The sequence below is a fragment of the Vanellus vanellus genome (assembly GCF_965231255.1).
Source record: "Vanellus vanellus genome assembly, chromosome: 5".
NCBI lineage: Eukaryota > Metazoa > Chordata > Aves > Charadriiformes > Charadriidae > Vanellus > Vanellus vanellus.
Genome location: NC_138910.1, coordinates 29590252 through 29613136, shown reverse-complemented (window position 1 = coordinate 29613136; position 22885 = coordinate 29590252). Strand labels below are relative to the sequence as shown.

The following is a 22885-nucleotide window of genomic DNA, read 5'->3' as shown; positions in this document are numbered from 1 at the left end:
CAGCCACTAAGTAAGATTACATTGCTCCAAAGAAAAGCACAAACAGATTAAAAGTAATTTTCTAACTCAACTATTATAATCTAGAATAAGATAAAAAATAACCACTATTTCCACATTTGAAAAGCCCCTTCTTTTGATACATGACAGCAATACAATTTATTTATGCGGCAGGAGAGCAGCAGAATACCAAAACTTAAGTTGTTTGTTACCAGGTTATGTGCAAATTGAAAACTGAGGTGTGGCACAGAAACTTCTGAGAACGCGTTAAGCAAAGAAATGCGGGTGGTACGGAATTCCAGTGTGGCTAACTCTGCTGGGAGCGCTAGGCCATTTCTGACCTACCTGGAGCATCTCTGTATTGCCGACTACAATTCAATATAGATATATAAAATGATACCAGTATAATGTCCAAAAATACCTGACAACTATGGGTTCGTGAATCAAGTTTTAGCCACTAAATTTCCATACCACATCAGCATCAGACAGATGACCTTTAGAAACTATTTTCTATTGGTTAAACTCCGTTAAATATTAATGTGCAATTTCCAACATGCCAGCACTCCAATCATAAAACAGGTCTTGTATTTTTTCTCAGATTCATGACTGCCCCTCGTATTTAAGTCCATTCAACAGATTCACAGCACATCATTAACTATTTCAAATGACACTATATTCATCATGCATCTGATTTTAGATTTACTGTATAATAAGATTTTAAAATTTATATTTGTCATATCAACGTACTTTCAATGAAAACTTGATTCCTACTGAATATTACTTCTTCAAAACATCTCACAGAAAAAAATGATTCAATCTATTGCATGAAGATTCTCTTGCAACCTGTGTTACCCTTCACTAAAGGATTCAAAGGGGCAGTGGTGGTGAGAGGCTACAGCCCTGTTGACAAACATCCAACTAGTGGTACTCAAAGAACTAAACGCTAAGAACTAACGGAATATAATTATGTTACCATGCAAACCAACAAAAGAAGAGAAATAAAAGAAATTACAAATTAAGTCAGTTCTATGATCTTCACTAATCCAGTTGTCTTTAGATGCTGCATTCATATAATGCAACAGGATTGCCCACTTGTCTCAAACTCGTCCGTGCTGTAGCACCTGCGTGAGTGGCCCGGAGTTACATATGCTGTGGCAGCTTAAATTCATTGCTCCATTACTTTTTTCCACAGCCTCAATTTCAGCATTATTTTAATGCACTATTAAATTTTAATTTCCTTTTTAATGATATCTAGGTGCAAAAGAAAGGGGGAAAATTATTTCCATTAGTTTTGTAGTTTTTGTATAAACTAAGATTTTCTAAATTAATGTTTTAACTACCTCTAGAAAAGCAGAAGCACCAGGCTAAAGCCAGCATTACCTTATTAGAAGATAACTTTACAATTGAAATACCGGACCAAATTAGTCATGGCCAGTGTGCCCCCATAAATTGTATCTTATCATCAACAGAAATAAAAGATGCTCTTCTGTACTTCCTCATGTTACGATGAGTTAAAATTTATACACCAGTCTCAGGCTTAATTAAATAAAAGGGACAAGCGATTTAAGTCACTCTAGTGCTTTTACAAAGATATCAGTATGGTTCTGCCAAGGGTCATTAAAATGAAAAGACAACTGTCTAAACAAGTAGCCCATCTGTCAAAAAACTCTTTTCTCTGAGGGATCCCCCAAAGCATTTGTAAATAAGGACATACTAACACGCACGCAATGTAAACAAAGGAACTCCACTTCTTCTTTATGGAGGTCTTTAAAAGCCGCACCCAACACAGCGATACTTAGGTACAGAACTGTGTTACAGTCACAATAATCACTGATTTTAAAAGCTTGCCATTTCATGACATTTTTTACCAAATGAACTTGAAATACAGTGTACACACTACAACCTTTATGGCATGCCTATACCAAAGTACTACTGTCTGCGTTTCATGATGGGGTAACAAATACAAGTGCCTTTCTTTAGACAAACAGGCAGCCTGCAAAGTCATGGACACAACTCGGACCTCCTACAGTTCCATTGAAGACCAACTTTCTTCTTGAGACAGTGACAACATTTTTCCAGGCAGCAGGTGGACACCTATTTTCCCTTTTGGCAAATAAAACATTCTGAATTTGGGTCCACTTACAAACTCAGATCTTGCTGAGAAAACATTTACACACACAGACTTTTACAAGGCAATTTAAATCTTCATGTTGTCTGCCCAACATGAAAGTTGACAAATAAAGAAACATCTAAGAATTATACAATTTTTACTTTTGCAGTAAGTGTCTTTGCGTTACAAGCAGCCATTTAACTACAAAGTAGTGTCATTTATGGCACTAGTAATTTCCCACCTCTTATTCAGGGCTGCCAGTGTCAAATTAAGTCTCTGGCTAAGCCTCTGTATGTCAAATTTCAGCCCAGAATATTATTTTATTTTTTTTTTAAATCTGAGTTACATAGCTTGGAAAACAGTTGTAATGAAAATGCTGACACAGTCTTAACTACAGTATATCAATGTGAGCACGCTGCTATAATAGGCTTTTGTGATCTCAAGAGACTACATTAAATCATTTATAATTAAAGTAATTGTATTGTGACAAAGAAAGGTTCATGGTATAGTGCACATTTTTATAAATGCTATACAACCAAATCTGAAAGTTGGCTTGAAAAATATGAAGCAAATTTTTTGACTTTTCTTGTATGACATGTCACTAAGGAAGGGCCTAGGCAGAGAAATCCAACTGGGGAAAAAAACCCAACAAATCCAAATAAAAAAAACCCACACGTAATCAAAAAACAAACTCCACACCCACAAAACCAACCCAACACTACAAAAAACAACCAACCCTCCTGCCCCCACACCTTTACTATTACATTATTCTGCAAAAAGTCTAGTTTACCATTCAGAGAATAAAACCAGAGGCAATTAAAAGGACATACGTGAGCAAAGGGTTGGTATTGTCTTATATGTAACTTAGACCAGTAAATATTTTGGTAATGGAAGACAGTGTTACAGACTCAAGTCCCCATTTTTTTTTAAACAGTTATTTTCCTTATGGTTAAATAGTATTTTAAGAGAGCCACAACTGAAATCCTTTCATTAATATACTTCTTGAGCAATGCAGAAAATAGCTTACCTTCCACTCAAAGATGAAAAAAACGGCACTACATGTATTCCCAAGGGGCCACCTTCCCCAGAAATCTCCACTGTTTTTGTCATTTCACTAAAAAAAAAAAAAGGACAGGGAAAACACATCTCATATGCTTCTTCACAGAATTCTCTATGCTAAAAACAAGTTCCTGGTTGATCAGATAGCAGAAAGAATAGAAAAAATATTAGACTCTGAGCACACGAATACATAAAAATATGATGAAATGTAAAACAGCTATTAAATTCTTTAATTTTTTTTATTAGGATTTGCATACTTTGAGAGGGAAAGACACCAAGTACTAGACATTTTCCTAAGTCAACCCATAAGTAAATTATCCAAAATATGAAAGAATAAGATTTTAAGTCAGGAGAGACTTCATCATTAAAAAAAAAATAAATTATTCTATGTGTTCTTAATTTAAACTTCACATGAGCTGCTTCAGTCAATTTCCCCATGTGGACACATTATAAACATGAAGATCACACATTAAGGACATCAAACCAATAAGCAAATTAGGCAAATAATATTTAAATATCTTTATTTCTGCCCTCACTTGCATGCAACCTCATTGACAAAGAACAAAAACTGTAATGAAAAGTGTAACTCGGCTCATTTTATCAGGAAGTTTCCCCCCTAAATATCATTATCAAAACCCTCTATATACCTCTGACAGATTTTTGCTGTTTCATGGCTATGTGCTGTTTCATTTCCTATTGAGTATTTTACACTGCCAGCCTTACAGTGACCTGAACTCTATTCTGGGTGATCATAATTTGAAAAGGAAGGTACTTGAATTGGCCAGAATGTCGAATGGGAAAAAAAAAAAGAAATGAGCAAAGTCTGTATTCTAGCAGATCATGTTCCTACTTTCTACGCTAAGTCTACATCTTCTGTAACACCTCCTCCCCTCAAATCATACTGAACGCCATCAACACTCAGGATTAGCGGCCAGTGAACTTCTATTCGGTATTTCCATTTATATGAGGACACTCTAATACATTCAAGCTATAAGAAGCTCTACGCTTGCACGCAATCCTATAGTGTTTACAGAACACGTAAAACTGAACCAAATGGCCACTTCATATACTGCCATGAGCCAAATGCTCAGCCTAACCGATACAAGTGCAGGGAGCTGTTGAAAAAGACTTCTGACCTTTCTCCAAAAATCATACAACAGATTTAGAGGGTGCGTGTTCGCAAGATGAGAAAGATGACGAAGCCCCCAAATTATTTTTTTCCTATTACAACAATTTCCTCTGGGATCAGTTGACTGATCTCACTGACCCATGGTCTTATGATTGTTTGACTTGATGCAAGAAGAAATGCCCAGGTATAAGGGAGGAATCTGTGATGACCCTAGAAGTGGCAACACACAATTACACCAGATCAGATACAACATAAAAACACATGGCATAGCTAAGCTCTCTCTCTCAGGGAGGAAAAATACTGCAAATGATCTTAGACAAATTCTGGCTTTGCTTCCTAATAATGAAGGAATATTTATTAATATTTTTGTTACGAACCTTTATTCAGTTGCATAATGATTAATCAGAAGTAACCTGCCTTAGATACAATAATTCTTAGCTTGGTTAGCTAAATATGGAGTAAGACCGGAAAGTAAGTTACATAATTTTCTTTTGGTTTTGGAGTCTGGGAGGGGTAGGGGTGGGTCCAGTTTGTTTGTTGAGAGTTTTGCGGAGGGTTTTTTTCTGTAAATTATTCTTCCAAAAAGGCTGACACTGGAATGAATTTATATTCCATAAAAAAGAAATGGACAGACCCTGAACAACAAACCGCCACTGATCGCAACGTAACATTTTCATGTTACTGCATTTATAAGACAGGCACTATCAACAGGCATTTCCATTTGCTAATTTTTTGTTTCCTGTATTCCCCTCTCTTCATGAATCAAACAGGGAAATCCTGACAAAATCTTCCTGTAAGTTTCTTTTGGAAGACATTTTTTCTAGTGAAACTGGTCAGAAAAGTTAATAAGGGGGTTACCAAAAACTCAAAAATGCATGCATAGGAAACTAACTATTCTTTCAGTTCCATCTTCTGCTTCCTCCAATTCTCTTAACAGACAAAAAAAAAAAAAAAAAAAAAGATAAAAGGGCTACTTTTATTTGTCTTTTGAACTTCTACAGAATCAAAACATACGAGCAAATTAAGTAGCCATAGCCTATAGATCCAGAAAAAAGACTGAATGTAGTGAATGGGCTTCCATATGTAGAGGTAAAATTTAAGTAAATTACAGCTGTCCCCAGATAACCCCATGTTGCTCGAATACTGCAGGGAAGAGTTGTCTTCCTATAAGCAACTGTAAAATAGAGCAGGATTTTTTTTGATGGCTATCACAATAGACAGGTTAGCTGTCATATTAAATCAATGCATTTACGGTTAAAAGTAGGCTCAAAGCCAAAGGAAATATACAAGTTTATTTTTAAATCTAACATGAAATCTACACACTAAGAAAAATAGGTTTCTTTGTGAAAACAAATAGCCCACATGTACATTGTGTATTACTTTTAAAAATATTGTGGTACATCGTGAAAGTTATGGATGTACTAAACCACTAAATATCTATAATAAGAGCACACTATATACATATCTATAAAAGGTACCTGAGAATCATATTTTTAATCAAAAACCTATGTGTCTTTTCATTCTCAAACAAATATGATTCTTAGTTACATCCAAGAAGAAAACTGCCCTTCACAACAACTTTAATAGGTATTTGAGGACATTATTTTTGTATTATACCTTTGAAAGCCTGACACTTAAAAAAATTAAAAAGCAAGACATCTAGGATTTGGCTTTTTTTGTTGTTTAGGAACCTCAAAGATTAGAGACTCAGAAAAATTTGACATCATTCACTCACGTTGTTCATCTTCCAGCAGGTTTAATCCACTCACAAGAACAGCCCAATTCCAGCAGTGTACTATACAGGAGAGAGTATTCAGGAGCGGGGCAAGGGGGAATGAGATCCTAAACAGAATGAGCTTCAAAAATACTAATTACTAAAACTCCACAGGCACAAGGGACACTAAAGTGCCAGGACTTTTCAGTTTGACAGCGTCAAGTTAAAAAACTAAAAGAAAGGGGTGGGAGAACGCAGTATGGCTTTCCACTGCTGGTTGATAGCTGTGATATTGACAACAGAGAGGATAATTTGTGGATTTTCTGCAACATTCAACACATTTTAAAAACAAACAAACCAACCCCCAAAACAGGAAAAAAAATAAATTCCAAGAGTTAGTAACCTAACAGTGTCCTACTCCTATTTTAAGTCTCCCCTATACATCTTAAATACATTTTGCAGTAAAAGAAAAAAATTAGTCTGACCTATCCAGTCAGTATAAAAGACCTGGAGCCCAACTGCTAGCTGGGGATGAGAAGCTGGGAGCATTGGTGAGTGACGCCCAGAGGGTGCCTCGGTGTGTTACACTGTTAGTATCTCCTGCACGTTCTTCAGGAAGCAGACAGAGCTCCTACTTCAGAAAATACTGCCCTTGCTGAGTTTGCAACCCAATTTCTATGGAAAACATGCACAGATGTTCTTATGGCAATCAAAATAAGTGAACTTTAAAAAAGTATTTATCTCAGTGAAATTTATCCAAACTGCAGGGTTCATCCCAACCAGAAACACAGCACTTAAGTTTCTTCAAATGCCTGGTGGAATCTCCCCTCCCTTCGCTGCACTAAAGGTGCCTCAGAGGTCTCAGTGAAGAGAAAACACCTGCCTACCATGACCTGATTGTGGCATCCGAGACCACATTCAACGTTGTACTATTGATTTTTAACCTGAAGAAGCTGTCATCATTTACTATTTAAATTCTTCATTGCTTGATGTTTATTGATTTCTGCCAGATTCTTTACAGTCTATCACATTTGTCAGGAAGGCTTGCCATGCATATTATTAAAAATGTTGATGAGTACAGTTTAGCAAAGACAGACAGAGAAGATGTACGCATTTGCGTAGTGAGCATGCACAGCAGTCCATTTGGAGCATGGAAAGCAAAATGTAAATGGAGTGCTGCACATTCAGTGGTGCGTATTCAGTGGTGAATCAGTCTGATCTTCAGATTGGCAGCCCCCTTGCTGTTGAATACTACAGCTCCCTCTCCTGAAAACTGTATCAAGAATTAGCGGTTTGTCAGTTATGCCATGGGAAAAGATCTGTTAGCTGAAAGTTTCTCTGCAAACTATCCAAGAATACTGAAGAACCAATCTTAACCACCGAGCACACAGATACTCAAAAGGGACCTCTCCAGAAACAAACGTTTTGGAGTTTTGCAGCAGGACTTGGTTCGCTAAGGCACTTTGACCTTCCCAAATTACAAATGCTAGGAGAATCTTGGTAGGATTTCTCTTGAAGAATGCAGTAGATGCAGCCTAAAGCAGATTAATTGTTTTGCAACGTACTGAAGACAGTACCTTGGCAAAAGCTTTCTGCATGGGTTACTGGGCAAAACTTGTCATCATGTGTATGTCACAAGAATCACAAATGCCTGAGTAAACACAGACCAAGTATTTATCATTCCGATGGCATATTGTTTTGCTGTTTTAGTCTTATTCAACACTTGCACGTAAGTCTTCAACCCAGGCACAAAATGACAAAGCAAAAACCTTTAAAGAGATCATTGATTTCCTCATATGTTTTAAGAAAAGGTACAGATTAGCAAGCTGCTGTATCTGAAAAAAAATATCTTAGCGCAGGATGTCAATGTTTCCCTTGCAAAAAGAAAAGCACAGCTGATATTCTGAACATGCTTTGTGGCCTTTTTAGTGACCACAGCCAAGTAAAACACAAAAGAAATGTCGCTCAGATGCAGAGAGCTCACATATGAAGTTATTGAGCTGCACTTCCTTGCTTGTTCTTCGCTTACGCCTCCAGCCCCACCAGCCAATGCTGCTGTTCCAGGGGAGGAGACCACCCATGAACAAGGGGTGCTGACTTTTGGTAGAGAGCACAGGCCTATAGGTGACATCAAGTTACTAAAAGGAATTCTAAAGAAGCAGCATGCACAGATTTACCCAAATAAAGAAGGTGATGACTCTGTCCACGTACTTATTTCATATATTAAAACAGTACTGTTGCTGCTGATAATAAAGTATTTGCACCCACTGTTCCAGAGAGGCTTCCAGAGTAGCCAGCTCAACTAAAGCTGTCAGATAGCACATTTCCCACCCATCTCCTACCCCTTTTCCACAATTTTCCTTTCCTCTTTTAAACTAGATGCTCAAAGCTCTGATGAAAATGTCATGAAAGCCCTGAAGAAGAAACTGGAGCTCAAGATGTTAAATAGTGTGTATACACTCAAACGATGAAAATCTGAGCAATATCTAAATAGGGGTGGAGAGCACCCTACAGGGAGAGGAGAAAGCAACTGAACACGCAGAGTAAAGAAGGAGCTTTGCAGGCACAGCTAAGGCAACTGCTCACTCTCTCCTTTAGAAGAGACAGGCACATTTCAGCTGCTCCATTCTACACAAAACTAAAGAAACTATCCACAAAGTTTAAATATTTACTATGAAATAATGTCATAATTTTCGAATTTCAGGTTTGAAGAGGTAACTAACTCTCCTAACTAAAATGAAATAATCTAGTGAAGATGCTACTGTAATCCAGATTTTTTTCCCCACTAGAATTAGTTAGTTCTCATGAGATTAACTGTATAAAGGTTTAGAGAGAAACCAGACAACCTGCAGGCACCAGGTTCTTGTGTCTTTTTTTCTTTAAATCAAGTTGTTCCACTTCTGTGTTGTTAAGACTAATGAAAGACACAGAAGATTTAAAAAAAAAAAATAAAATACAGAGAAGGAAAAAACACTGCTGTTACGCTTTAATTATGTATCTATAGTGCTTAAACCAAGGAACTGACCCTGACCTCTGCTAGAAAGAAGTGGGAAGACAGCAAAACAGAACATAATGAAATCACGTAATGAATTATCTATGCATAAATTACCCTTTGAGTTCCAACTAATCCACTGCTATTAAGCTAAACATCCACTTCCAAGCAGACTTGTGTTTACTGTTCCTTAACGCAGTCATTTTTACTAAGACAAGAAAAGCAAGGTTTTCAAAACCAGTATTACTACATATAGTGTGCTAAGGGAATCAATGTTAAAGGTTGTGACAAATTTCTGACTTCAATAGAGTATCAAGACCCTGCTGTTACTTTAAAAATCTTTCAGTCCTAGTCCAGAACATGAAGGGAAGCAAGGAAAAATACCAAACTTTATATCCTGATTGCAGTAGCTTGGCTTCCCTTATTCTGAACATCGTCTTCACTAAAATCCAAAACAAAAAAATCCATCATCAGAAATTACAAGAGGATTGTCATTAGTCCTGTATTTATTTGTTCCATTAAAAACCATGCCGATGACCCCATGTTTCAAATCTCTCCTCCAGCAAAGTTGAACTCTCAAAAGGTCAAATAAAAATTTTCAGACTCTTGAGGGATACGGTCCTGAAAAGTTTCCCAGTGCTTTTACAGTGAAATGTTTTCAGAGAATCCAGGCAAAGAAACTTCCTTTCTATTAGCTTCTCAACAGAGGAGCTAAAAGTCCTTCACACTGCCACTCATTACATTTACCCAACATGCAACTCATTTTACCTACTTAAATCAGTGAACTGATCTTGCTCAAATGGAACAGTTTTCCCACTTGAGTGAGGAATATAGAACAAGCCAAGTCTGAAGCCTTTAACTTCAACTGACTAGACTTCATGATCATAAAATATTACTCCTGGTCTTCTTTTTTTCTGCTTCTCTCTGAAATACCCATTATTGGCTGCAGTTAGAGAAGGGATACTGACCTCAGACAGGTTGGTGCTCTGATGAGAAGGCTCAGACAATTTTCTTAGGTGACTAGCTGCTATTTTGCTTAAGTGCTATAGGTCATAATGATTAGCAAACTCAGTGACAGGAAAGAATATTTTCTAGTGAGAGCAGCAGGGACAATAATGGTTTTCTTCTTTCTTCATAGCATGAAGTAGCTTACAATTAGGCTGAAATATTAGCTTCATTAACATCACTTAACATGGCTTATTTAAATGAAGGCTTAAGGTATCACGACTTGCTGGTCCTTCATGGCCCTAATATCTTTGAAATATAACAAGAAAGATACCCGCACAAATGAGAATTATAAATAATACTTTCGTGCAGAAAGAACAGTGTAAAAGGAGTCCAATTAGATATTAAGATGCTAGTTTTACTACTTGTGGAAAAAAGTAGTTTTATTATTTAATACTATTTTATTAATAAACCCTTCTTTACTTACATTCAATTGAATTAAGATACCAGTAAGATAGATCAATTGTCTATAGCGACTCATTATTTTCCTTTATAAACCTATTACTCCTAATGAAAAAAAAATTGTATAAAGAGTTTAAAAAAAACCCTCTTCACTTTTAAGGAAAAAGCCATACAAGAAACAAAATCATTGCCTTAAAATTTAAATTCTTTGACTTTTGAAACTCTGGTGAATTTCACAGAAATATCAACAAATTTGCTTTACAAAATAATGTGTTCCGAATTCCTCTAAGTTCATTGTTTGAAGAAATTGGGATATATTACAAAGACTTGAATATAATTCACTGTTTTGTGCCCATCTCAACATTTACAGGCAAAATAGTGTTTTTAAAAATCTCCTCGGGACACAGGAAGCACAAGCAAGCTAAATTTTGGTAAAATTATTTTACTGGGACTCTACATTTAAAGAAATGCTGCTCCTTTCTCTTTGTTTTAGTGATTTTTTTTTTTTCTTTGGCCAATGTTTCTCCTTCATGCATTGATTTCAATCCAGATTAAGACAACTCACTTTATCTCCAAAAAAAATACAGCCAAGGCAGAAAGATTCTTGAGTATACCTTGTTCTGGCCAATTTTCCCCTCTGTTCCCTGTTTGTTCAACACTGATGGCTCAGGGATCAGTTGAGTGGGCCCCAATGTATATTCTTTATCACTTTTCCTCCCATACTCCTCCACCAAGACAGTTTGCAGGATTCAACAAAAATCCTGAGAGATCTACAGAAATCTAGGCTAATAATCGACTGTTTTGTGACATGCCAGAGAAGAGCTGGCCATTGCAGAAAACCGAATACCTCTGAAAAGTATCACAGAGGTCTTTCTCACTGTCAACATTTCCAATGGCTACCGAAATCAGGTTATGAAGATTAAAAGCAACCGAATAGCACAGCCGCCTTCTGAAGAATCCCAAATGCAAGCAGCGACTTGTTTAACTCGATAAACAGTAATACGCTCTCGAAAAATTCCTAAGAGGACTTAGATGATCTAAAACACTCTAGTAAAAGCATAAGGACAACAGTAAATATGAGCATAGCATGCACAGAGCTTGATTAATCCCCATTACAAATTAACGGATCAAGAGACAAATGAGTGCATACATTTGGTGATGCATAATAATTACCTCAGGTGAAACAAGCTGTAGAAGTCTTTAGCAACATTCCATAAAGAGAAAATAAGCATTAGCAACTAAACTGACTAAGTTCTATACCCACATGATGAACGCTAATCAGCTAGTGTGTAACTTTGGGGCCTGGCAGGTGCAGAGAAAGCTGGAAGAGCACTCCAGTTCCTTTTCATGATGAGACCATTCTAAAAATATGTCTCGGTAGCAGCAGGCAAGAGAAAAAAACTACAAAATGGCATACAAAGTAGGTGACAAGGAGGCCTCCAGGAGGGAGGAAAAATGCAAACAGACAGATGAGTCGAAAAGCACAACCTTACCAAGACAAAAAAATCCCTCATAAAAGCAGTGAAACGATGACTCAAAGAACAAGAAAAACTAAGAAATTAACTCACTCGCACGGAAAAGACTAATTTTTTTACGTGCCCTAAAGGAAAGGTGATTCTTCTACCAAAATCCTGGCACGGCCCAGAAGACCACCAAGGTTAGAGTCCCTGCTCTTGCGAACTTCCCCATAGGCTTTGGGTATACAACTTCATGCCTCTATCCCAGACCCATGTAGGTACAATGGGAATATTAACACTTGGTTTTTCTTAGTTGTCTGTAAGGATAAATGGTCTAACAGTAAGGCATGCAGATACTATTTATTTTATGGTTTTTACTTTATACTGTTTTGACAAACAACTATAAGTTGCAAAATTATAGCAAATGATTATTTGAGATCATCAAAATTGAAACAAATTAACAAAATAACATTTCTTAATTTCATTATGCAATGGGCTATGACACCACTACAGTTCTGCAACAAACCCAACATACTGGACAAAGGACTGAATTCCTTTGCCTATGCAAAAAGATGACCTCAGCACAACCTGAATCACCAGTCAAAACTGAAATTTAAGCTTATGGTGGGACAGGAGAATAGCGGCATGGCAACATTTTGGTCTAAATTTGCCAGGTCAAATCCTCTATTATCACCACTGAGGATCTGACTGACCTACTTTGTGACACTATAATGCAGCCTGACTTGTTCATTTTGGTGTAACTAATGTAACCTGCAAAATTATTTTTTTCATTTCATTTCAGCCACTTAGAATTTTCCCTGTGATTTCAGGAACAATAAACCCCGAAGCTCATTATTAAACTTCTTGAGAACACCTAGTTTCCTCTTGTTTCAGCTATGCAGCTAATGTGACATTTTACCTGAAACAGATCGTTTTAGGATTATATGGTTCACCTGACTGGTTCTTTATGATATATAACATACTACACCTAAGAACATCCTCCTCCTTAAGACATTAGACACCTGCAGGACTGAGTAGACAGCAAAAACACTGACTGTACAACAGTAGCATATTTCCCCCTTAGCCTTATACTACAAACACCACAATAAAATCATTCATATTCACCAACGATGGTAAAAGACTGTCATGCACAAATATGTGCCTCAGTATGTGAATCGAGTGTATTTTTAGGACAGGAAAGGGACAAGAAGGAAGAGATCATGATGACGATGAGCACAATAGAGATTCACAGGTGCAGCTGGGATGAGAAGTCAGTCTTGTCTCGCAGTTGATAAACCACACTTGAATCAGCACCGAACAGAAGATGTTCCTACCTGACAGGGAGCCGGGCCCTCTGAGCCAACAAAAGTTCTGTGGGTCCAGTAAGGTTCACCTCCCCATCCTGAAAGGATACCTGGGAAGCACCCTGTTGAGAGATTTCAAAGCACATTCTGAATCTACATACATATTGATGCATATAGAACAATGGCTGTATATGTACTTTTGAGTGAATATTTGGAAGAGAAAACATAAGTTACACCATCTCACTGACAGCAAGGACTGAAATATCCATTGCGTATGCAGTGTACGTAACACCACATTCTGCAAAACAGGAGGGTATCTAAAGTCCTGCTCCTCACACCAGAGTCCCACTGTGCTTCCACTGGAGAAGCCCGTCGTGCTGACTCCTTGTCTGCCTATCGAACCCAAATGCCACTCTTTCCCATCCTAAACCACCTCCCTTCTCACAATGGATTCCACAGACCTTGGATAAACCCAACGGCTTTTTTCTACTCTTCCTATTCCTTAGTAGCATTTATCTGGTAAAGACATTTTCCCAGTAACTTCACAGAAAAAGAAACTATGTAACTATTTGGCCAGACACAAAAATACAGTGCACACAGGGACCTGACATTAATGCTAAAGCTCTTGAAAACTATTATTTAACTTTCCTTTTCTGATCCTTAGACTCTTAATGTTTGCATTTTTTCCATACTGGGAGCGGGAAAGAGGTACCAATGAGATAAGTCCACTGTCAGCAGGTGATATATTAGCTTTAATGTACTGTACTTCATTGCGACCCTTATAGCAATAATGTAAACAGAGCAAAATTTGTAACAAAGACCTTCTTTGGAGAGGTCACTTCTGCCAACTCTGCAACAGGAATACAGCTGGAAGACATAAATCTTCAGCTGTCAACACACTAAGAGAATTCAATTCAGAGCTTGATCTTAACTAGATAAAGCCTAAAGTTAATCATTATTTTTTTGTTGTTGCAGTGGTACAGTTTTCCAGTGTATATACTTGCCATATCAAGTTGTCTCAAGGTAAAAGGTAGCAATGTTATAAATTAATTCCAAAGAACAAAGCCAACTAGATAGGTAATTTAATTTTCAATAAAAGCTCTACAGTGTATATTAAAACTTCCAACTTCTCCAAAGATGGCTGCACTCAGAAAGACGGCTTTAAAGGTCTGGTGTCTTCAGTCCCTCAAAGATTTGTAGAACTTCTTTTCAGGGGGTTGCTTTGTGTTTTAAAAAAGAATCATGCAAGCAAACCTTTAGAATATAAATCAAGCTGGATCCCCTTTTGGTTCACATACCACTTTTGAACCTATAATATTAGTAGCAATTCTCTTTGTGTGTTAATCAGAGCACAAGCCAACAGACTTGGCTTCCACTGCAAGACCAATATAGCTCACTGAACGCAAACTTCTGTCACTAATGGAAGAACTATTTTAAAAAACGTGTATTGAGTATGCACCATCTCTTCCAATCACTTTTCACAGTGAACCACATGTCAGGGAGCAATTCTTGCTATATGAAACATATTCCATACTAACCTCGTAAATCAAGAACTCAACCTCACAGTGTATTAGCAACAGAAGTCTGACACACAGCCTTCATATGTTGACTCCATCTTGAAAAAAAGAAAGTGCCTTGGTAGCAACAGATGCCAGAAGCAGACAAACCTCTTAATAATAATGCTCCCAACAAAGCTAACCTTCTTTAGCTAACCCCTAAAACCACTGGTGCTACAAAAGCTCTTCTTTTTGGAAGGCTGAAAATGGCCAAGCCATGAGCAGATTTCGGGTTGTGAATTAACTGCACTTTCTTTTCTTCCAAACACTGGCTGCAACAGTGCTGCTCAGTGGATGACAGAGAACTTGCTACTCACGCCTCAGAACTGTTTTGCTATTTAAAAGCCTCTCTTACCGTCTATACCAGTCTGCATAAGCTATGTTATTTCTCTATTTCTGTGCTTTTGGTTACTGCAGTGAGGTTACGTCCATACTTGTCCTCCATCTCCAATTCAGATTTCACAGCAACGGCAAATACTAATGTTCAGAACACAATCTCATCTCACGTTTCTGTTGACTGAATCACAGGTTTTAAACCACAAGGAACCATTTTTTGATCAACAAATCTAATCTCATACCAGGAATTAGATCTGTTTAGTGACACGGCACAACATTGGTAAGGGCACAGTTCCACTCCAAGATAAGTAAGAGGTTCTTACAAGAAGATGGCAACCAACAGCTTTCTTTTCTGCTAAAGACCAGATCAGCAAAAAGTGTCTTGAAGCTGAGTAACAGAGTTATCACAGATGTCAGGGGTACTGGACCTTCAGTAGAGGTCTTAAAAAACAGATTCAAAAACACATCACAAATGTTTCATGTTCATTCCTGTGACAGAAAATAATGGTCCGGCCTTGTGAGGTGCCCGACACTCCCACATTTTCACCACTCCACAAGATAAAACTTCTGTGAGGAATTAGAGGATTAAGTTTGGAGCCCGTAACTGCAATTACAGCCTTTTTTTTTTTTTTTTCTTCCTTAAATTTAAGGGTAAAAGCTCCTCAAGAAAAGTTACCCTGTCCTGAGCCAGACAGAAGTATGTCAAGGGAGTTCAGAAATGCCTGCCCCCATCCTGCACTCCACTGCCAATTTTGATTTGAAGGCATATAGTGCTCACACATATCACAGATTATCACATGCTCAAGTCAGTAAACACAAAGCCAGATATATTTAAAGTCTTAACTGATCAAGGAAACATGAACCATAACACTGAAATTATAATTGAGCTCTCTGAGAATGACATTAGAGCTCCAGTCACGTAACAATCACTACAAATGGACAAATTCCTTTCATACTTCAGCATTTCATTAGAAGCACAGTAAATTTAAACAGACCATCTCCTGCTCAACTAGCAGAATGATAGCAAACCAACAACGCACAAGTAAAGACACTATTAGAAAACTATGATCCAGTACACGCAAAAATTCTCCATCTCTTGTTCATATTTTAAAGACCGATTGTCAATTTTTCAATTGCAGAGTTATTGACACCGACTGCCAAAACTTGACTCAAACTCAGCTGACAGTGTAATAGATTTACAATGACAGTGACAGAACTGCAGTTTTCACTTAGGAAATAGGAATAAAATGCAAACTAGTGTGGTAAAAACAAAAGCCAAGAAAGCATAAGCATCTAAAAACAGTGGAAGCTTTTTAATTTATTTACATCGGAATAATTTGAATTAGGCAATTTTTCTTAGTGTGGCAAAAAGCATGTTCTTCAAATTAGGACTGAAGCAGAAAAAAAGGGATCCTATTAAATAATAGCCCTCTGCAAACAACTGTAGCCCAAACGCTTGAGAGTCTCATATTCATTATATGACAGCTCTCAAATTAGGTAAATGTGTATGTGTAACCGTAGAAAGAGTGACAGAGTACAGTACATACCAGTAACATTTCCCACTCTCTGAACATGCACAGCCTTCTCAATTCAACAGTCAGCATGGACATATATTAGCCCCAGCAACAAATATGCTGGAATCAGTCATGAGTCTCATTGAGGTTAGGGAGCATGATAAATTCTCTGTTTTTTCTTGAATTTTTGAAAATGCTCCTTTCATAAAAAACACAAAACATCGAGGGGAAAAAAGCAATAGTGGCACTTTTGCAAAGAGACACGGAAGTATCAAACTCCGGCTAGAAAAAGAGAGAGGGAGAGACAGAATTGGCCGAAAACGGTCAAAACAATTGTTTTTATTTCAAACAAAGGGTGCAGCCCTGAGGAGCTAACAGAGCAGACTGCTGCCCTGACAGCCCGGCTACCAACCAGCCCCATTGCTCTGGTTTCTCACTATCATCGTAACCCAGAAAACCTGGAATTTTGTATTTTAAAAAAACTGCACCAAATCTGTTTTCTAACTAAACTCTGGTTATAGTGTAGATCTGCATTACATTTTAGCTGAAAAGAAATCTTTTGTTGGGGTTCTTCAGCAGCAAAATTTTGCACATTCATCCAAGAGTAGACTATACCACCTAGCCCAGTAAGACATTTAAAAGTATTCACGGGCCACCAGTGGCCATAAAAGGGCCCTAAATCACCTCAATTCTCCCTGATAGGCTCAGAATACTATTCTTAAGAAGTAAGTTTGCAGGTAGTATAAAATTGCAAATACATCACTTTTAGAAAAGCTAAATAGCAAAAAACATCCTCTTCTACCTGGAAAAAAAATATCTTACTAACCAATAAGCACCATGAGACAAATCTCAGAACTAGATAAATTTAGAGAATAGGAAGTCTACAAAAACAACTGGCGAAAATCCTGAGTGCAGGGTATACTTGGAGTATAAAATGATCATCAAACACTAACAATAAACTTGAAGGAAATAAATAAGATCTTTTAATAAGAAATATGCGTGGTATCAACTCAAATTAGGACTGAAGCAGCCTAGTATACCCAAGGGAAAGTATCTTTATCTGAAACTTTCTTTTAATGACAAAGTTAAAAGTGAAAATGTATGTCTGAAGTTCCAGTTTAATGTATTGTATTCCCCGAGGGCATCGGCTTTCTAAAACAAAGGAACGGCATCCAAACCCTAAAGCAGAAGGTCACAGAGCAGGGTGGCAGGCTGCAGAGCTCGCTCTCCCTGCTTGGCCAACAGTGAACCTTCTTCCAAGAAGGTTCAGTGGGAGTTCAGATCCTACCAACGTAACAAACAGTCAGATGCAAGGAAATCTGGGGGTGAAAGGGATGCTTAGTTTACAAATGCAGGAAATGTCTCATCTACTGCTCTCACAACAGACAATTTTAATTACCATATTTAAAAATTGAACATTTTTAGCAACACTTTCAGGATCATGTGAGCCTTTCTGACAGCCAGAATGAGCTTAAAAAGCCATAGCACTATTTTTAGCTTTAAAAATCAGCACTTTCATAAATATTCTCAAACCAATTAGTCCCTGCTACAAAGTAAAGGTGTTTACCTTCAGCTACAGCAACAAACACAACAGCTGACACTGCATACAGAAGACGATCCCCGAGACCATATAGCTCAAGGAACACACATAAAGGCTCTTTTTCATTCAGTAATAATATAACCAAGCACAGGTTAAAATATGATAACCCTATTTAAGCAAAGTTATACATATCTTGATGTAATGTCCAACAGTTAGATACAGAGCTGTTTTCAAGCTCTGGCCAATTGTACGTGACTGTGCCTCGGGGAAGGTTTCTCCACAGCTCGCTTTGGTCCGTTGGCACAAAACATAAGCTGTGTGTGTATGTGCATTTCTGAAACAGCTAAGAAACTTCGTTTGACCACCAGAACCAGTGCCCTTCATTATGGTACTCCTGCCACCCTCAGACTGTAAAAACAAGAATGCAGCGAACTACAAGTTTTAGATTTAAAATCAGTATCTAGAACCCCCTGTTTGGCCTTGAATCCACAATGGGCCTAATCGAAGCTGTGGCCCTAAAACCCTACACTAAGGAAACAGTTATTTTATCTGTATTACTTACAAAGTACAGAGTAAGGTTATCTCAAGGCCAGGGAATGCTCTGACAAGTGAAATACGTAACAAGTTATATCAGTTAGCAGAAACCTGTTCTTAAAATACCTTTGCTGAAAAAAAAAAAAAATCCAAAAAAAACCAAAAAAACGAAACTGGGGAAAAGCATTAAAATAAGAGGCTCTGAATAGGTAAAACATTAAATGTTGTACAATACCAACTTTCAATGAGCTACATAAAACTCAAAGTCATTCAAATATTAGATAGGAAAACAAAGTTGGTGTCAATATCTGCATTTCATCTGCTTAGCTAACCTTTCATTATGAAGCTAATACCAGACTATCCTCCTGCCCACATAGCTTTATGTAACACCCCAAACAACTTTCTGATCCTGAAATATATTTAAGAATGGTTTAGTACTGCAAACGCATGCACAAAAATGCCTCGAAAAATAACAAAATTAATCTGGAAATTTTAACATTTAACTTCCCTTTTTTCTGTCTAAATAAGCATAATGAAACATCAAACATCATTTTAAATCCAACCAATAATTGAAAATTGAGTTAGTTGCTTAGTATGCTCTTAAGCATTACAGAGTTTGTCCGAAAGAGATGACATTGATCAACAGACATGCAAACTGTCTTACTTAAATACGTGTATTTATAACCACAACTAATTTATCTCAATTAAAAAATTCCTAACCATCTAACATCCCCACAATATAACTATCATCAATATATCAGGAATGGAAACCAATGCAAAGCAAGCTAATAAAATGCTGCTAAACTGAAGGAAAAAATATTAGTGTTTGTTACTGCATGTTTCTTACTTTTCCAGCGGTCTGCTTGATTTAAATCACTCTGCCTCCGCAAAACATGTTAAGTATTCTTAAACAGCTTAAAATACTTCCATTTCACTAACTGATTAAACTACATCATCCTCTCAACTATTCAGAATGACGTTCATTTGAAATAAGATAATTGATGCAATTGTGCAGTATCTACAAATGCAATTAATTACTTGCTAAAGATCATTTTTAGGCAGGCAACAAATATGAAAATAAGAATCATACAGCTTCTTTCAGTGTTGTCAATTGAAATGTATTCTACTGGACTGGTAAAATATTTTTCAACATAAGAATAGCTGTACATCTTCAGGTATTTTTAATAATATGCAAGTGGATTCATGTTTAATTAGCACAGACAAAGAAAAGCCATACTATAGTACAGCTTTTAGCAATTACATGACAGTTTCAGGAACCACAACAGCAACATTTTCCCTCTCAGCTACCAATGGATTTCTGGAATATTGTAGTGAGCTGTGGTCCTGGCCCTTAAAAAGATATTTTAAACCAAGGGCATAAATAGACACTCTCCTGGGAATCAGTCTGGAGTGAGAAATTATTCCCCCAAATTGCTTGCTAACAACTCTCTGCAGAGGGTTATCATCCCAGCTGAACTCTACTGGTGGATTACACACACTGTGGTGTTGTTCAATGCACTATTCAATCAAGCTGGCCGAAACCTCCTTCCCCGGCAGGTCCAACCACTCCCGGCGACTTTGCACTGAAGCAGATTAGGAGCAACTGTATCACATGCGCAGTTCAACTGAAGTACTCGGTATCGTCGTGAAAAGTGGGACAGGAACACCTTATGCACACACACATCTCTTCAAAATTATTGCTTATGCCTTAAGCTCAGTGATCAACAACTTCTGTCAAAAGAATATGAGGGCAATTTCTCAATAGTAAACAGGGCGCTCTCACACCGAGAAGCCGGGGAGAAGAGTGCCTCCTGGGGTTAAGCATGGGAGGCAACGTCTGCTACCCTCCTAATTACTACTGGTCCAAAGTCAGCAGACACCTTGAAGGCCCTGCCTTCTACACTGGCAAGATATTGTTAATATCAAACACAGCTCCCAGGGAACACAGGAGTCAGCAGTTCTTCAGGGACACAAGCTACACCAATCAGTTTCTCACCTCTTAACTCCCACCGAGCTCTTCTAGAAATGTTCAGTCTCTACATGGAAAACGCACCTTGCCAATACCAACCTTCGAAATATTCTCCCTAACCCTTGCTGCTCTACCTACTCCCCATTTGTTTTCGGTATTAACCATTCAAGAAATCTAGCTGAGGAGCGTTCTCTGCTTGGAAACAGCGATGCTCTGTTTCTTAGAGTCCTATACAAACAGCAAGTTCTTTATTTTTAAGAGCAGCAATGATTGGTTTAGGCCTGGAGATCAAAATTAACATATCACTTTGGTCATGACACTCTCCAAGAGTCCTCAGATGAAAAACTTCTCTAGCACTGAGCAAAAAACCCTAAAATTTCCACTAGTTGTAGCAGTACTGGAATTCACACCTTTCTTGGCAGCTGTTTTGCATGGGTGAAGGGAAGGAAGAGGTGCAGTTTGAGTGCCTAAGTACTTCCCTTTGTGAGAGGCTCAGAGGAAAAGAAAAATGGAAAAATTGCCTCAGTTTAAAAGACTCCAGAAGTCGCTTTCCTGCACATAAAACTCTGGACTTAAGCCCAACATTTTAAGAATTTCCAGGGTGAGGTGTGAGCAATGTCTTTTCCAAAGCAGTAGAAAGCTACTTTTAAAAGCATTGACAGCATATTGATAAATATTTGGATTTAGCACCTCTACTGGCCAAGAACCAATTCTTGAAGTAAAAGAAAACGTTTCAGTAGGGGGAGAAAAAAAAAGGAACAAAAAAAAAAAACCCTAACCTAAAAAGCCAAATAACACAACCCCACAAACATCAACACCAACCAAAAACTACTGGAAACATAAGTAATACAGTAAGTGTTCACGGCTTTTAGGAGCTGTCAATATTGCAGTAATTACTGAAAAGATGGAGTAGCCGGCCAGCAATATGATCATTGGCACCTTTAAAAGAAAGGATACATTTATTAGCCTTCTCCCCCATTTATCAGGTAAAATTGAAGTTTACCAATACCTGCACAAAGAGGTAAAGTCAAGGTATAGCTCTTTTCCTGATGAAAAGTATATTAATAGAAGAACGTAGCAGCAAAATTTAGGTAGAGACTGTTACTGACTTAAATACCCCTCTACTGTTTCTGAGTGTGTCTACGTGGTCTTTTGAAGACATACATGAGCTCTCTGCCTGCACCACAAGCCAACTAGCCACTACAAAGGAATATTAGGATGTCAGTGTGCCTCAGCCAGTATTATTTGCATCTCAGCAAGATTATTAATTTGAGCTCATCCATACTAAGAGCATTTAAAAAGATTCTGGCTGACCTGAAACTCTTGTGCCTAGGTGTTAGAGGTCACATAGATAAATCCTGAGATTCTGCTAGGATATTAATATGCATATTTTATTTACCTTTTCATGTTTTAATTATATTTTAAGGACCGTTGCTAAATTTACTGTCCAGAAATCCATAGGTGGTCTTTTATTTACAGAGAGCATTTACCAGTGCTCTTGGCAATGCCAGGCAGTGAAGCAGGTGCTTCCAAGCTAAAACTTGTGATTTCTTCTGTATCATCCACTTGGAGACAAAAAAAAAAAAAAAAATTCTGTGTTCAAAGAAAGTGCATAACCTTTGGACATTTGAGTTACTATATAAATTATTTGTAAGCATTCCCATGGCAACAAGCATCAATTTAAAAACTGCACTATCATTAGCTCTACAAATGCACACTAATCCCTTCTCTTGGTTGGAAACTGCCATTGGGCAATTAATATTGCAAAAATAGGAAAGAAAGCCATATTTCTACAAGAAAATCCACCAAATTTTCTCAGACCAAGAGAACATCAGCCGTACCTTCCCTAGCTTGACTCACTTTATTAAGCCTCCCAAGATATTTAATTGGCAGAACCTTTTACAACAGATTTGCAAACTACAAATCTGTATTTTCATTCATTTCTTATTTGTGCAAAGAGGAACTGGTTGTATGCCATTTTAAAAGTACAAGAAAAGTCTCTGAAACAACTATACATTATATCAGGATAATTTCTTCATGAAAGTATTACTTAGTGAACATTAAATCTTATCTAGACAGTCTTATGTATGATGCCACATCACCATTTCCCCCAACAACAGAATTCAGATTTTAGTCACACCACATAAAACTACTAATTCTGAACACTTTAAAAAAAAAAAAAAAAAAAAAATCACAAAAACCCCCCAAACCCCACACTAATGCACAATACAAAATATTACAAAAAAAACCCAACCCACAATTTACAA

The 22885-nt window shown here is 37.4% G+C and overlaps 1 protein-coding gene across 1 annotated transcript in view; it reads right to left on the bottom strand.

Annotated features, from left to right (window-relative positions):
* PARD3B (par-3 family cell polarity regulator beta) overlaps positions 1-22885 on the bottom strand; it is a gene marked incomplete at its 5' end in the record, with an annotated part of 298721 nt that overhangs the window by 233804 nt on the left and 42032 nt on the right. The window contains 2 exons of the mRNA XM_082483978.1: positions 3135-3221; positions 13200-13291. Coding sequence (XP_082340104.1) covers positions 3135-3221; positions 13200-13291 — 179 coding nt within the window. The remainder of the gene's footprint in view (positions 1-3134; positions 3222-13199; positions 13292-22885) is intronic.